Source organism: Neomonachus schauinslandi, chromosome 11 (assembly GCF_002201575.2).
Source record: "Neomonachus schauinslandi chromosome 11, ASM220157v2, whole genome shotgun sequence".
In the NCBI taxonomy this organism is placed as follows: Eukaryota; Metazoa; Chordata; class Mammalia; order Carnivora; family Phocidae; genus Neomonachus; species Neomonachus schauinslandi.
In genome coordinates this window covers 100,218,871-100,234,427 of record NC_058413.1, presented here as the reverse complement: position 1 = coordinate 100,234,427, position 15,557 = coordinate 100,218,871, and the positions used below count along the sequence as shown (strand labels likewise).

Below are 15,557 nucleotides of genomic sequence, written 5' to 3'. Positions count from 1 at the left end.
GCCCTGCTCTGCCTGTGCTCCCTTCTAAGAGTGCAGACGCCAAAATATCACCGGCTCCTGTGTCAGTCATGGCATGGATCTGTGGGGAGCGGCTCTCTCCGGACAGAGTTTGGGAGAAGTACTTGTTTAATCTCGGAAACGTGGAGCACACTGCTGCCCACGCACGCGCGTGCACCCATCTATTTTCACACCAGTGAGGCCCCGTGCACACAAGCCCTCTACAGGCCGAGCACACCCCCCACACAATGCCTCATTAATATTCCGTTGTTCTTGGCCCGGTTGCTGCTGGGGCCGGGTGTTTAGCATCGGCAGCTGTGTTTGGTAGGTTAGTCCAGCCGCGCTCTTGGCATTGATGGATCCCTGATTCACATGGCTCATCATATAATAAATTCTCAGCTGTGCTAAAGGGAGGGGCTGACAGGGAGGGGCCCGAGGAGCTGCCGGGGTGGGGCCTGGCTGGTGCCACGGAAACCACCAGGTGAGGCCAGGCCACTGGGGTCACAGATGCACTGGGCAGGCCAGAGGGGCTCTAATTAGTCTCGTTTGTCCTGCACTTAATGTCAAACTCATTAAAGAGGCTACAGAGTTAATCAACGTACCAGAAATTGGATTTTGAGTTCTGCAGTTTTGTGTACATTATGGTAGCATGGACACCAGTAACTCTCAGGGTGAGGATTTTAGGCCAGGTAATCACCATGCTTCAAAGTGTGTGTGCGTGTGTGTGTGTGTGCGCACGCACGCACACGCGCATATGTCTTTTTTTTCTTCTAAGTTCTTTTTACTCCTTTTCCTGGGCTGACTCTGGAGATTTCCTATTTAAACTCGTTTAACATGTGATCCACTTCATAATTAAATTCATAAAACTCTGATCAAACAAACCTCTCTGCTTTAACCCTTTGTTTTTTAAACTCTTAGGCCCCCCCCCCCTCCAGAGAGGGCGGCACAGACGGCGGCTCCCTGCCACCGCGCTCACCCCCCGGCCGGGTGGCTGCCGAGATGTACATTTTAATTACCGGCTCTCGTTGGAAGTCTCACGTGGCCCTTGCTTTATTTATTTATTTATATCTTAATGAGGATACTGAATCCTTGATTAAAGTCGTTATCGTTGCCAATTCGGCGGGGAGGGGGTGTCGGATGGCAGACGGGGGGTTGTGTGTGCAGATGTCTGCGCAGAGAGGGAGTGGCGCGCGGGCGCAGGCCTGCACGGACTGACCCTCACTCGGACAGACACACAACTAAGGAGGACCAGGGTCTGCACGGACCTCTGCTCCCCTGGGGCTGGGTGGGGCTAGTGGCTGGGGACCAGGCCGTCTGCACAGCCCTGGCAGAGAGGGGGCGCGCAGGGGCTGAGAACCCCGGGATTCGGCCTGTCTCCAGACCTGCACGTGCCTCTGAGCCAGGGCTGTGCCTTCTAGATGGGTGAGAACCGGGGCCCGGCTCTGCTCTTCCAACTTCTCCCGTCTGACCGTCTGACTCCTCGCGGAAGTGCTCGCACCCACCCTTCTCTGCCTCTGGAGCTTCTTGCAGAGAGAGAGCCCGTAGCCAGGGAGCAGACCCCAGCATCCACTCCCCACAGAGCCTTAAAAACCCTTCAGAGCCATCAGAAGAGATGAGAATTTATGTGGGGACAGGGGCCTGCGTTTGAGACGGCGGGGGGGAGGTTTGGTTAGCGGCCTGAGGAGGAGAGAGACAAGAGAGTAAAATATCATTTTAAGGAGGAAGTGAAGGCAGAGGCATGCGAGTCTATAACGAGAAGGACAATTTATGCCCAGGCACGAGTGCAGTTTGACATGGGGATAATGAAAAAACGTAGGTCATTGTGGATGACTTAAACCTTCAGCAGCTGAAGAAAATGTATGAAATGCAGAGGACATTACATGGTTGGCAGCCCCGCACATCTGCAGAGGGACAAGTGAAATACAGTGGGCCATTCTTTACCATAAACTGTGGTTGTTGGAGATGCAGCCCAGAGAAATTGTAATTACAGTGACAAGACGAATCAGCGATATTTAAATATTCATGAACAAAGTCTGGGGTGATCCATCTATCTTTATTGTCTCTGCCTTCACTCCTGTAATAAATAAGTCGCTGAAGGCCTCACCTTTCAGCCCCCAAAGCCTCCACTTTGGGTACAAAGCAGAAGATGGTGAATCTGCACACCCCAACCTCTCACCGTCCAGGGGCCTGGAAGGGAGGCTGACGGGCACGGCCTCTAGGCCGAGGGGCGGCTGTTCTCCCCGAGCTTCGTCTACCCGCCCTTTCCAAGCGTCTGCTCCAGGTCGGCCCTGTGCTGCGTCCCTGGGCAACAAGGATTAACAAGACTCCCTTCTTGCCCTTGAGATGCTTCCATCCTAGAGGCAGGGTGTGCGTGGCAGGAGAAACATGACAGCATGTCACTTAGCCATCTGATAAGTTATCACGTGTCCAGACTCTGAAACCAGATCTGAATCCCAACTCCGCTGCTTACAAGCTCTTTGACCTTAGAGACCATCTAAGCATCTCATTCTTCCTCTCTGTATGATGAGAAGTCTGCATTTCTCGTCAGGTTATTGCAGTGATTCCATGGTAAGATGTGTGTAAGGTTCCTAGCACGGTAGCGAGCCCTCAACAGATTGGGCTGTTTTGATTACAGAGTACCATAAAAATTATCCTGCTACTACAGTAACACTGTGCTAGGCATTTCTTCTTTTTTGGGACAGAAGAAAGTGACTGAGTGTGCCTGGGTGGGAGGCGCTAAAAGGACACTTCCAAACCATGCGGATGTGTGAGCTGGGCCTTGAAGGATGACTAGGAGTTTGCTGGGGGGGGGGGGGGGGGGAGAGAGGAAATCAAGCAGAGGGGATAGTTGCTGAAGCTGTGGAGCGGGGAGAGAGCAGAAGGCATTTGGGGGATGGTGTGTTCTAGTTCCCCAAATTGAAGGGGTATTTTTGAGGGTAGGGGAGTCAGGCTGGAGTGGCTTTTGCCCCTGACCTATGGGAAAGGGAGAGAAGGTAGCATGGGAAGCTGGGGGGCAAGTGTCACAGTGCACGAGTCTGCTCTCCCCTTGTGGGAGCCTGCTTGCTGGGGCCTGCTCTTCATCCCTGAGCCAGTCGGGCGTTCTCCTCCTGAGACTGGCTCTGGACCCGTGGACGAGCCCTGGACCGCAGGGAAGTACGCTCCTGTGTTCACACGGGGGGTCCTGACGTTGTCTTTGGAGAACGGCGGCGAAGACAGGCAGTCTCATCTTCCTGGCGCACTGACCGTGCCCTGCTGTCTCCTAGAGCGGGGGCGGGGGGAGGCAAGGCCCTGATCCAGCCCCTTGTCCCCACAGGCGACCACCCATACGAATGTGAGTTCTGTGGCAGCTGCTTCCGGGATGAGAGCACACTCAAGAGCCACAAACGCATCCACACGGGCGAGAAACCCTACGAGTGCAATGGTTGTGGCAAGAAGTTCAGCCTCAAGCACCAGCTGGAGACGCACTACAGGGTGCACACGGGTACGGAGGGCCAGTGCGGGCCCTGGAGCTGGTGCAGGGACCTGGGTGTCGGGGGCGGGGGGGCAGGTGGTTCGCCAGAGCAGCCCAGGTGAGCGTGGTCTGGGGCTGAGAGAGGGGGACGCGTTCTGGGGAAGGTGAGCCTGGCGGCCTGGATGCTGCGTCCAGGGGCAAGGCCGCGGCAGACATTGCTGGTCGATCACAGCACACTTTCCGGGGAGCCAGACTGGCCTTCCAGGCAGCCATACCAGTAGCTCGCGGATGACATCGATCGGTGAGTGCTGAATTGGGGTCAAGTTGGCCTGATGGCTGAAAGCAAAGACTGGTATGGTTTCCTGTTACTGGGGGTTAGGGGGCACTGAGCTCGGTGAGGATGAGGGCTGGGACGCTGGGGGTCAGACTGAGCTCCTTTCAGAGAGAGGAGGAGCCGGGTTACGTGTAGGGTGCTTACCATTTCAGAGGGACTCCACGTTGCTTTTTATGTAACAGGAATGTGACCCAGTGTGGGCTCTGGGGACAGAACAAGTGAAGTGGCCCCAGGGTCCAGCACTGCCCGACCTGGGGGCGGTGCAATGCTGCCGCTAGCCGGCAACCCACCCACGACAGGCCACCCTGCCCACATCTTCCCGACTCCGAGTGCCGTGACATCGCCTCAGCTGCTCCCAGCCGGCCACTTTGGGAGGAGTCACAGCAGGGCCACGGGCAAATGCTACAAAATCCCACCTTTTCGGAGAGCCAGTTGTTAAACAGATTCAGCAGCAGCACGCTGGGCGATGGGGGTGGGGGGAGGTAGACATTCGGAAGGACTTCCCATGAGGATAAGAGGCAGTGGAAGGTAGTGGAATCTAGCAAACTAGGAAGCCTCCTCCGATCAGGGGGAACAGCTGTCCTGGCCAGAGGACGGGGGAGAAGTGACCTCAGGCGGGTCCTGCTGGCCGAGGGGAGAGAATGCTTCCATGCGCAGGGCGGGGGCGGGGGAGAACCGAGGGCGCCATAAGGAGAGGATGCTGTGCTGTCATAGCCCTGCTTTCTCGCCTCCGCTTGGGTCACAAGGAGAGCCTCGGGTGCTTGGTGCTGACTGCTAGAGTCACTTCGAGCATTTCCCAGAGCCCTGGGGCTTCCTTAGCCCCCTGCCGGGGATGTGACCTGCCGAGCAGATCATTAAATGCATTGGTGGTGACTATTGTAAATAGCCGGTCGATAGTTAGATCACTTTGGCTGTTCATTACTTCATTATTTGCTGGGGCCTCTGCACAGAGGAGTATCGATAGCGAGATGGCTGGCCAGTTAATTACTGTATCGAAACAAGGTTCCCTCACACCCTCTGCTCAGCTCCAGGGGACTCTAACCGGGAGGAGGTTGGGGAGCAGCTAGGCTGTGGCTGGGCACTCCCAGGCTGTCTGTCCCTCGCCCCATTCTAGCCCCACTGGGAAAGCAGGGTCCAGGGGCAGCTTCTCTGGAGCCTTGGAGGAGTAGGCATCCCAGATGGAGCATGTGTGAAGGACAGGGTTCCCTCACTTTCACCTCCCTACTCCCCAGCAGCTGTGGCCCCGAAAGGACTCTTAGCCCTTGTTCCCCTGGAAGGAACTGTGCTGAAGGGCCACCCCCCGGGGCTTTCAGGACTTCACTGCCCCTTTTCTAGACCCCCACACCCTTTCTTCAGAAGGAAGATTCTGGGCCTTTGGGAGGGCTGAGAAGAGGAAGGCAGGGCTAAGGGTGTCTGAGCAACACCGCAGCCTCTAGCTGCACGTGGCTGGTGACATGAGCAACAGGGAAGTGCCACGGAACACACAGCTCCACGTGGCAGACGCCCAGCAGCTCTGTGGACCGGTGGCTACCATATTGGATGGTGCATCCATCATCCCGGAGAGTTCTAGAGGGGAGTGCTAAACTAGAGGGGCCGATGCCCTCCCCACCGAGCGTGAGGGTGGCGTGAGGGGCCCCCGCAGCGTCCCCGGGGAGCCGCTCACGGCCCTCTCCCTCTGTCCTGGCTCTGCCCCGCACCCCCCACAGGTGAGAAGCCCTTCGAGTGCAAGCTGTGTCACCAACGCTCCCGGGACTACTCGGCCATGATCAAGCACCTGCGAACGCACAATGGCGCCTCGCCCTACCAGTGTACCATCTGCACCGAGTACTGCCCCAGCCTCTCCTCCATGCAGAAGCACATGAAGGGCCACAAGCCCGAGGAGATCCCGCCCGACTGGAGGATAGAGAAGACTTACCTCTACCTGTGCTATGTGTGAGCGGGGCCGCGGCCGCGGCAGGGGAGCGGGCAGCGGGGACAGAGGCGCTCCAGCGGGCCGAAGTCGCCGACGGACTGGGCGAGAAAAGAGAAATGGGAAAAAAAGGAAAGAAAAAAAAGAGACAAGACAAAGGAAACCTGATAGCTGTCTGGCCTCGGAGTCTCTCTGGGGCTCCAGGTGACCTGATGCCCGGCCACGGCCCCTCCCCGGGCTGGGGGGGCCCTCTGTCCCTCCTCTCTGGCTGGAGATTGGCCTCATTTTCTTGGGTGGGGGTGGAGGTGGTTTGCTCAGCTCAGATGGTGGTGTATTTTTCTTTTTCCTCCAGCCAGACCCCCCCTTTTGCGTCCAAAAGTGGAGGCTGGGAAGGGGGCGAGGGGGCCTCTGGTCAGAGCCACCCAGTCTGCCTGCCCCCTTCTTGCTGACTCCTCAGAGGAAGGGGGCTGGGGCAGGGAGGGGGCCTGCAGGTGGTGGGGCTGGGCCGGTCACGAGTCGATGGTCACATGGCAGCTCTGGTTTGCTGGGGCAGATTGGGGTGGGGGCGCTCTCCTTCCCTTCCTACCACTCGGTTTATCTGTTGCTTTCCCCTGCACCGCCCCCCCACCATTCTGCCACATCCCTCGTGGTGTCCCCCCAAGGTCTTCAGCAGCAGCTTCATGGCTCTTGCCCTTCCCCCAGCTCCCTGCCCCCGCCTCCCCGAGACTCCTGTCCTCCCAGTGCGGGTGGGGGTGGTAAGCATCTTCCTTCTCGCCCAGCCTCCCTAGCGGGGAAGCTGCGTGTGACTCCAGAGCCCCCACCCTGCCCTCAGCTTTCTGAGAACACAAAATAAATGGAGTACCCCACCCTCGTCAGGCCCTGTCATGAGCGAGGTTCCTGCTGAGCTGCTTTTGCTTCCAAAATGGGAAAACATAACTCACTATATACTGTCCCGCCAAACAAACCAACGCCAATCCCTACAACCCCTATTTCAGTCCCTAGGAGAAGGAATCCACGTAAGGACTCATTGTCCGAGGGAAGGATGTGGATGTCCTTGCGGGGGTGGGGTGGGGTGTTGCTGAGTTGTGCTGGGGACCCCAGCCCTGGTGCAGAGAGCGGCACAGAATTCCTGGCTCTCAGGGCACCCCCCACCCCCCAGTCCATAGGGAGGAGGAAGGAGAGGAGGAGGAGTTGAAAGCGCTTTGGCCCTTGTGTTATGTTTTGCTTCTTTTCTGTGTCCCCTGTTCCCCTGTTAGCACATTGTACTTGAATTACCTCAGTTTTTTGTGACCTCATGAGCTTTTTTAACCCCTGTATCTCTTTTTTGGTTGGGGGTTGGAGGAATAGGGAGGAAGGACGTTCTTTTCTGTTTCTTGTGTAAATTAAGAGTTGGTTTAATAGACTTCAGCTGGCCTCGGCCCTCCCCATCCCAGCTGGAGGGAGCTCTACGGAAGGAGGCGAGTACTCAGGATCTGAACGTGAGAGCCAGGGGTCAGCAGAAGGTGGGCGGAGGGGAGGGTGTGTCGGGGGCTCGGTGGAGTCACTGTTGGCTCTGCCCGGGGACCGAAGTCCTCTGCGCCCAGGAAGGGGTCAGCCTAAAACATCCTGGAGAAGATCCCACCTTTCTTACAATTAGCTGGGTGATTAGGGTCGAGGGGCCCGTATTATTCAGATCCTGGCAACTGTGTGGCCCCAACTCTGCGTGTGTGATCATGGTTGCCAAAATTGGTCTCTCTTCAGGGCTGGAGTGGGGACGAGCCAGGCTTTGTTTTGTTGCGTGAGGGTGGGGGTGTTGTTTTTCTAAAAGCTACCTCTTATGTTCTTCCAGTTCTTCTTTTGTTCCCTTCATGCCTCCCATTCTGCTGCTCTGCTCCCCCCCTTCTCCCCAAACTCCCCACCCTGAATTTTGGAAAGCACATTTGCAATATTTGTGTTCACTTTGGGATGGGCCCTCTGTTTCATCTCACGCTTTATTTGTCAGAGTTGTGTGTGTGTGTTTTCTTTCCTTTCTCTCTCTGAGAAAGTTGTGGCTGCCGTTTTTATCTTAGGTTTTTAAAAGTGGTTTCGGGAAGCGGTTTTGGGGAGAAGGGTTGTGAGGGCTCTGGGGAAGTCGGAGGGATGGGTGCTGCTGTGACCACCCCCCCCACCCCGTCCCTCGGTCCCAGCCCTCCTGCCCGCCGCTGCAGTCTCGCCCACCAAATCGGAAGGCCTTAAAAATTGTGTGTTGGGGGGGATATGAGTTTGGGGGGACTGTCACTAGACTGTTGATGGGGGATTAGGTAGGGAGGATGCTATTTTGCAATCGTAATAATGACAGTGCTTTGGAAAGGAAAAAAAGTTACACTTGAAATATGTGACTAGAGCTGTTGTCATGTTGATAATGTGAAAAGGAGGACATTTTCTGGGGGAGGGGGGCCGTCTGTAAGAAACCGTTATGCACTATGCTTCCTCCCCCAGTCTGGGAAGAAAGGGGACTGCTGGCCCTCAGGGGATCTGTAAATCCCAGAAAACCAATATTTTAACAGCAAGATAACATTCAACATTGGTGGGGAAGGGAAAAAAAAAAATCAAACTATTCCATAGATCTAGCTGACGCCTCTCACTCCCCACCCCCACCGTTCCCACGCAGCCTGGGTCTCCTGCCCTATTCATAAAAGCTGAGAGGGTTGAGCTAATATTTACAAATTGTAATATTTTTGTAATGTTTGTTAGTTCCTTCGTCAGTTCTACAGGACCTTGCCCTTTCCTTTTGTAATGTGAATAGGAAAAAAAAAAAGACAAAAAAAAAAATCCACCACCACCAAAATATCCCTTTGTCTGTGTGTTGCGCGCGTGCGTGTGTTTTTTGTGTGCGGTTGTGTGTTACATCATGCAGTATTGTTGTAATCTGGTGTTGCCGCATTGGACGGTACTAAATGAGCACCTGTCTGCCTCCCACCGTCCCCGAGGGACCCTAGCCGGGAAGTAAGGACAGAGAGGGTCAGGGTGGCGTCTGAGGGATACCGGGTGGGAGAAGCCTTGCGCTGGTTTTGCTCTCCCTCTTCCTCTCCCATGGAGCCTCGACGCCCTGCAGAGAGTTCAGCATGCCTCATTGTTCGGACCTTGCCAAGGCCTTCTTAGCCAGGCCTACTGGCCAAGGTGAAGATCAGAAAGTATATGGAATCTTTAGATGGGTCTGGATAAGGGGGGCTGGGGAGACGAGGGGCAGTGGAGGGTGCTGTCTCCCCAGGTGAGAGCTGAGTGTTCCTACTCCCCTCTTCCTTCTGCCATCTGGCCCCTTGGCCAGCAGCTGTCTTGAGCTGTGAACGGCTGACTACCGAACTTGCTACTGCCTTACCCAGCATAGCGAAGCTTCTCCAGCCCCGAAAGTCCGAGCTGGTTAACGGTCCCTTTCTAGCATTCAGCTCCTACAGGCGTGTCCCTTAATGCTTTTGGTGACATTTACCCGTCATGTGCTCTTTCCCTATTCACTCCTTCATTCATTCAAAGCATTAAAATCCTATTTGTATATAGGATAGACAAATATAGAGAGATATATATATAGCAAGAGAGAGATATAAAATAGTAAATATCATTGCTGCTTTGGGCTGCTTTGGAGGAGGCCACGGATAGCGGGAAGGTAGGTCTGGGGTACAGGGGTGGGGAGGGAGGCTGGGGGCCCCAGTGATTCAGTACAATCCAGGGATGCAATGCGGGCTGGTTTAATCTTTGTGCCTGAACAGTTTCTCCGTGTGTAGAAAACGAAACAAAACTGCTGCAATTTTTCACAAGTGTACAGTACCCTTCTGGATGCTGTTGGTCCCACCGGCTGCAGGGGTGTTAAGGCCCTGGAGAGAGAGGGCCACTTGGCTTACCTCCTTGGCAGGGGAGTGAGCAGTGGTGGGGCGGCCTCCGTACTTTGTCCATGAGGGCTGAGGGGCGGGGGGGCAGGAGGAGATGTGTGGATGGTTCCCTGCAAAGAGCTGAACAAGAGTGAAAGATGGGGGCACCAGATGTTAGAAAAGCAGAAAAAGATCCGACTCTGTTCATTTTTCTGAGGCCTGTGTTCTATCTTTTTCTACCCCATCTGGTTTCCTCCTTCCCGGGAGCTTCCGTGGCGGCACTTACCTGGATATTTCAGCAGGAGGCGAGAAAGCCAGATTGACCCAGCTCAGGGATGCTGATGCGTGGAGGAAAAGGCAGAGCCGGGCCGGGAGAGGGGTGCAAGACAGACCAGGGAGGTTGGGTCAGGGGAGAAGGGCGGGGAGCGAGGGGCATGGGGCCCCCCAGGCCTGCGAGCTGGCCGCCCTGCTTCCCTGGGTCCTCGGCGTCCCACTTTGCAGACAGGGTACCAGCCTCCTGGTGTGTGTCCTAGAATTCGTTCACATTAGTGTGTTATGCATGATCTTTGTAAGGTTAAGAAGCCGTGGTGGTGCACCATGACATCCGACCCATATATATAAAGATAAATATATATATATATGTATGTAAATTATAGCACTGAGGGCCCTGCTGCCCTGCTGGACCAAGCAAAACTAAGCCTTTTGGTTTGGGTATTATGTTTTGTTTTGTTATTTGTTTGTTTTTGTGGCTTGTCTTACGTGGTGACAGCACAAGTGTTAATCCGATCGCTCTGTATTACGGAATAGTGTTTTTAATTAATTGATGTTCTAGTTCATGTCTACCTCAGCACCTCCTCTTAGCCTAATTTTAGGAGGCTGCCCAATTTTGTTTCTTCAATTTTACCGGTTACTTTTTTGTACAAATCTCTCTCTCCCCGCCCCCATGCCCCCCACGCCCCGCCCCTGAGCGTCCCCTGCCCTCCCCCCGTACCCCCCCCTCCCCCCCCCCCAGTCTCGCTTGCCAACCCTACCTGTTCTCGTCCCCTGATGCTGTTCCCCCTGACGTTGTGCGGTCCTGGTCACAGCTTTTCCGCATCTGCCTTCGTTCCGTGTAGATTGATGCGTTTCTTTGTAATTTCAGTGTTTCTGACAAGATTTAAAAAGGAAAAAAGAAAAAAAAAGAAAAAATGAATTTACTGCTGCAGGTTTTTTTCTCTCTCCATGTGTCACTAAGTGAAGTTTGTGCCTTCTATAGCAAAGAGAATATTTTTTACATCCTACTAACAGTAGATTTTTTTGTAGTGAACATTTTTTGTATTTTTATTTATAAGTCTCATAAGAAAAATAGCAATGTTCAGTTGTATACCTTGAATCTGCAGTTAGAAGAGAATAAAGTTAATTCAGTTGTCTCTGGCTTGAAGTGTCCCCTTTTTTAAAAAAAAAAAAAACTGCTTTGTCTTTTCTGCCTTTTCTTGGGTGGTTAACACTAGATGAACTGAGATTTCTGGCTGGGGATGGGGGAAAAGAAAGCTCTGGGGTAGTTATGTGGCCCTTTCTGTCATATTTACGAGGCACATACGTGCTCCACGACATCTTTGGCTCATATTTTCTTAGTTTAAAAAATAGCATTCAGTACACTATGATTTGGTCCTTGGAACAATGTATGAAGTCAGCACTGGTCTGTTTATTTCTTCAACATAGACGTTCGTGCGGCGGCTCGTACCAGTTCCTGCTGCGAGCCCTGGGAATACAGCAGGGACAGGACAGACAGACCCCTGCCCTCAGGGAGCCACAGAATCCTGCTCCCTGGCTCACTTGCGCTAGAACTTACTTGGGATCACGGATAGCAAATCGGGTTTGCTTTTCCCAGGACTCCAGAGGCAGGGCCCTCTCCCTTACGGAGACATCGTCAACTTCTTCCTGAAATTTCTCAACAAGAAGCTGCCACCCAATTTAAGGTCCCTGGGCCTGTGGCCACCAGGTCCCGTGGAGAAAGGCAATGGGAACAGGAGGGAACAGGTGGGAGGTGAGGATGCAAACCCAACCTCACGGCTAGCAGAATAAAACATGCCTCCCCGCTCCTCTCCCGGTCCCTGGGCCAAGGCTGCTTCTCTGGGCCTTCCTTCCTCCCCCTGGGGATGGCAGCATTGCCCTGCTTGTCTAGAGCTGAAAAACCCAACTCCACCTAATTCTAGACGCACTGGCCCAGCGCCTCTGCCCGAGGCTGTCCTACCTGTCCAGCTGAAATAATCCATCCCCTCACCTAGACCTAGGGACCCAGCTTCGATTGCTGCTGCAGCCTCTGTGGGGTGTGAGACCAGCGCCAAGCCTCAGGACGACGGGGCGACCTCCCCAGGTGGAGGAAGGGCCCAGGAGCACTCTGCCCCTTTCTTTCATTTTTCCCCTCTGCTCATCTCTCTCTATTCCTCTAATCTTGTCTTCTCTCATTATCTTTTTGGAGGTTCCTCCTGGCCTTTGTGTCTCTGTCCCACGTTCTTTTTCCTCTCCCCATATTGCTCCTCTTGGAAAACCATCCTTTGCCAAAAATATATTTGGTTTGCTTTTGAGTCTCTGCCCCTGTTCCTCCGCGGGCATCCCTTTCTTCTCCGGGTCCCTTCTCTGAGGTTCCCCAGGCCTCCGGCCCCTCCCCCCGCCCCTCCCCCTCGGGCCTCCGCTTTCTCTTGACAGATGGGAGGGCAGTGAGCACTCCCTCTTTAAAACAACATTTAATCGCCGTTTTCTGTTCTTGGACATCAAAGCTGGGGCTTAGGGCGCTGCGCTGGGGTCGCTGTGGTGTGGGCTCTGGGGGAGAGGAGGTGAGTGAATAGGGGCTGGGCTGAATGGGCTTTGTGTGGCCGCTGGGGTCTGCCTGCTTTACATGCTCTTTGACCCAGATATGATCTCATGGAGAGAAAGGGGCCCTGGCTGGGCCAGCCTGAGAACGTTCTGGGGCCGGACTCAGTCCCCGCCCTCCCGCCCCTGCCCGGCCCCGCTGCCCTCTGCCCCAGCCTGCAGGACGGGGCTGCCACAGGGGGGCGCTCTGCTGGGGTCAGAAGAGGGGCCAGGCCGCCGAGGGAGGGGCTCAGTCCCATCCCAATGTTTCTGAGGAGGTGAGCTGGGAGCCCTGAACACACACGGTGCCCCTTCCCGGCCGAGGCTGCTCGGGTTCAGGTGGGCACTTGGGTCACATTGTCCCCGCCTTAACAGCTGTCTCCCCAGCTGCACTGGAGGGCTGCCCTCCTGCCAACGGTGGGAGAGCAGAGGCCCAGAGCCAGCGGAGACTTGCTAGAGACTCAAGCAAGTTGTGGCGGGTGAGAAGAGGCAGATGGCGAGCAAGGTCTGAGGCCAGGCCGTCTGTGTCCAGCTTAGCATCGCCAGGCCTCCCCACCTGGCTGCCTGGGGAGCCCCTCTCTCCTCCCACCCGGAGGGGGAGGGGGCTGAGGAGGCCTGACCCCAGGTGTTCCGTCCTCCCTCTGTTCCATCTTCCTCTTTGCCTTGCGGCAGCCAGACGAATTTTCCAAAAATGCAGATAGCATCATGTCACCCCTTTGATGAAAGTGCCCGGTGGGGACTCTAGGATGGAATTCAAGCTCCTTAACAAGGCTCACAGCGCCTTCAGGGATCGATCCCCTGTGCTCACCACCCCAGCCCTGTCTCGGGATCACTCCCACGGTCTGCCCCCTACTCTGGGCTCCAGACAACCGGGCCACGGGTGGTTCCTGGAAGACACTGAGCTCCGCCCCCCGCTGGGCCTTTGCACACGCTGTGTCCTCTTCCAGGAACTGTACCCACACACGCATGCGCTGCCCTTCAGTCTGGCTGTCTCACCGTCTCATTTCCAGGGCTCGCGGGAACCTCACCTCTTGCAGGAAACCTTCCCCAGCCACTGATGCCGGATTGGGTGACGCCCTGTGCACAGCCTCCACGGGATGGTTTGGGCCCTGTGATCACCGGCTTGCTTCAGTCTCACCGTCAGCCCCACGTTAAGTTCCTTGCAGGCAGGAATTGTGTTGCGTATCTTCGTATTTGCAGAGCCTACCACTGGCTGGCACCCGCGAAGCACCCAATAAATCTTTGTGGAATAAACAGATGAGAGACAGGGAGAAGGAAGGGGAGAAGCGGTTAGCATCTGGGGCTGAGGTTGCAGTTGCCAGGACCCGGGGAAATCGGAGAAGTAGGTGCACAGCACGTGTGTGCCCCCCGGCACAGGGGCTCCGGCTTCCTCTCGCAGGTGCCCGTATCCGTTCATGGAGACACTGAACTGTGATTCCCATGTGCAAAGAGAGGCACAGCCAGCCCAGGACAGTGGCACCTTGCAGAGAGGTGCAGCCAGCCCAGGACAGTGGCACCTTGTAGGCAGAGACCTCCCTGAGCATCGCTGGGCTGTGTGTATGCACGCACGGAGACACCTGCTCCCCGGCCAAGACGGGGGACCGACCATCCCCCAGCTCCTTCTGCGGTGCTGGGTCCAACCCCACTATCCACACTCCTAGCCCCTGCCCCCTGGGGGCTGGCAGGAGGGCGGGCTCCTCTCTGGGCTGTGTTTTCTGCTCTCCAGGGGGTGCCTCAGTGAAAGTGAACTCACTCATTTAAACCTGACTCTGCAGGCCTGCCGCCCCCTGCAGCGCTAATTACCCTGTAGTTCTAAACTGATTGCTGTACACTAAGCTTAAGCCCTCCTTTATTTATTTACTGACTACATTAATAGCAAAGCCGCTGCTTTCTGCCCCTCCCCACTGTACACCGGCTGGCTGCACCCCGTTCCTCTGTGCCCCCCCCCAGGAGGTGGGGTGCAGAGATGCAGTCTGGCACGGAGCCCCCAAATCTGCCACGCTCATGGAGTCCCGGGGCCAGACAAAGGGGAGAACAATGGCCTTTGTCCGTAAATACTCCCAGGCCCAAGAGAGGGGGCTCCGTCTCTGGTTCTGACTCTTCCATAGAGATGGGAGCGCACAACACAGCCCAGCTCACCCCCGCCCCCCCAAGAGGGATCTGTTTATAGGACACTCGGGAGCTTCCCTTGGGCTTTCACACCTCCCATGAGGTGCTGAGCACTGGCTGCATTTAGCAGATGGGTAAACTGAGGCTGTGGCTCTACAGCAGTCGGTGGCGAAGGTAGGGCTGGAAGCCAAGACTTCTCACTCCATCAGCCTTGCCCTTACCCCTCCAGCAAGCTGCCTTTCCCGATGTCCTCCCCCTCCTGGCCCCAGCCACCCCGGTCTGACACGTTCCCTTTGCTTGTGGGTCCTCACAGCTTCCACTCCTTGCCATGAGGAAAGAAGCCCGTGGAATCCACACCTCTCTCCCCCAGGTTTTTCTGCCTCATTCACACGCTTGCCCAGAATTTGCAGGAACATGGGCCCTAGAGCCTTTCCCAGGACAGACCTGAGCCACACCCCCAGCACCTTCTACGACTCCCACTGGGCAAGTCTGGGGAGTACCGGCCAGCTGCGGGCTTCCACGGGGGAGCGTCTGCCTGTTCTCCCATTCCGGGGCCAGCAGTGCCCATCACCAAGCTGGCTCGCGCTGCCTGCTTCTCTCAGTGCCCTCAGGTTCCATGAGGCAGATCTGGGCCCTGGCCTTGGGGCATGGCAGCATTCTGAAGACCAGATGGGCACCATCAGGGTGCAGCATATGGACCCATGGAATCAAGCACCCAGGCTTGACTTTGATTTGAAATAGCAGGGGGGTGCTATGCTGGACCCCCTCTAAGGAAGAGGGGCAGTGGGGCTCTGGCAGAAAGAACATGGGGTTCAGAGTCAAGAGGACCTGGGTCTGAGGCCAGATCCGCCATTCACTGTTTGACCTTGGCTGCAATTCAGAACTGCTCCAAGGTCCATTTTGTCAACTGTAAAATGGAATACAGTAATGTCTGCTCCTTCTACCCTCAGGACAGTCATCAGCTGGAAGAAGGCATATGAATCAGATTTCTAAAAACCCTGGTGCTATAAAAAGGAAAATTATAAATGGGGGGACATGTTCAGGGCTGGTATGGGAGAGGAGCTGATGGCCCAGACATTCATTTCCAGGGAAGGAGCACCCCAT

The 15,557-nt window shown here is 55.5% G+C and overlaps 1 protein-coding gene and 2 long non-coding RNA genes across 4 annotated transcripts in view; 1 reads left to right on the top strand and 2 right to left on the bottom strand.

Annotated features, from left to right (window-relative positions):
• ZBTB16 (zinc finger and BTB domain containing 16) overlaps nt 1–6,056 on the top strand; it is a 180,595-nt gene extending 174,539 nt beyond the window's left edge. The window contains exons 6-7 of the mRNA XM_021696407.1: nt 3,311–3,478; nt 5,489–6,056. Coding sequence (XP_021552082.1) covers nt 3,311–3,478; nt 5,489–5,718 — 398 coding nt within the window. The 3' untranslated portion in view covers nt 5,719–6,056. The remainder of the gene's footprint in view (nt 1–3,310; nt 3,479–5,488) is intronic.
• On the bottom strand, nt 3,765–5,833 carry LOC123326197. Its single transcript, XR_006540938.1, has 3 exons — nt 5,698–5,833; nt 4,176–4,621; nt 3,765–4,056 (listed from the first exon to the last, which is right to left on the bottom strand). It is a non-coding gene; the product is annotated as an uncharacterized LOC123326197 (long non-coding RNA).
• A 3,513-nt stretch (nt 6,057–9,569) lies between the features above and the next one.
• The window catches only part of LOC110586219, a 22,486-nt gene continuing 16,498 nt past the window's right edge, over nt 9,570–15,557 (bottom strand). The window contains exons 1-4 of one of the 2 annotated variants that reach the window (XR_002480677.2): nt 13,862–13,903; nt 13,373–13,824; nt 10,544–10,658; nt 9,570–9,653 (exon numbers count right to left, since the gene is read on the bottom strand). This is a non-coding gene — a long non-coding RNA (uncharacterized LOC110586219). Of the gene's footprint in view, nt 9,654–10,543; nt 10,659–13,372; nt 13,825–13,861; nt 13,904–15,557 lie in introns of those variants that run through there. The other variant, XR_002480678.2, reaches the window with a different exon arrangement.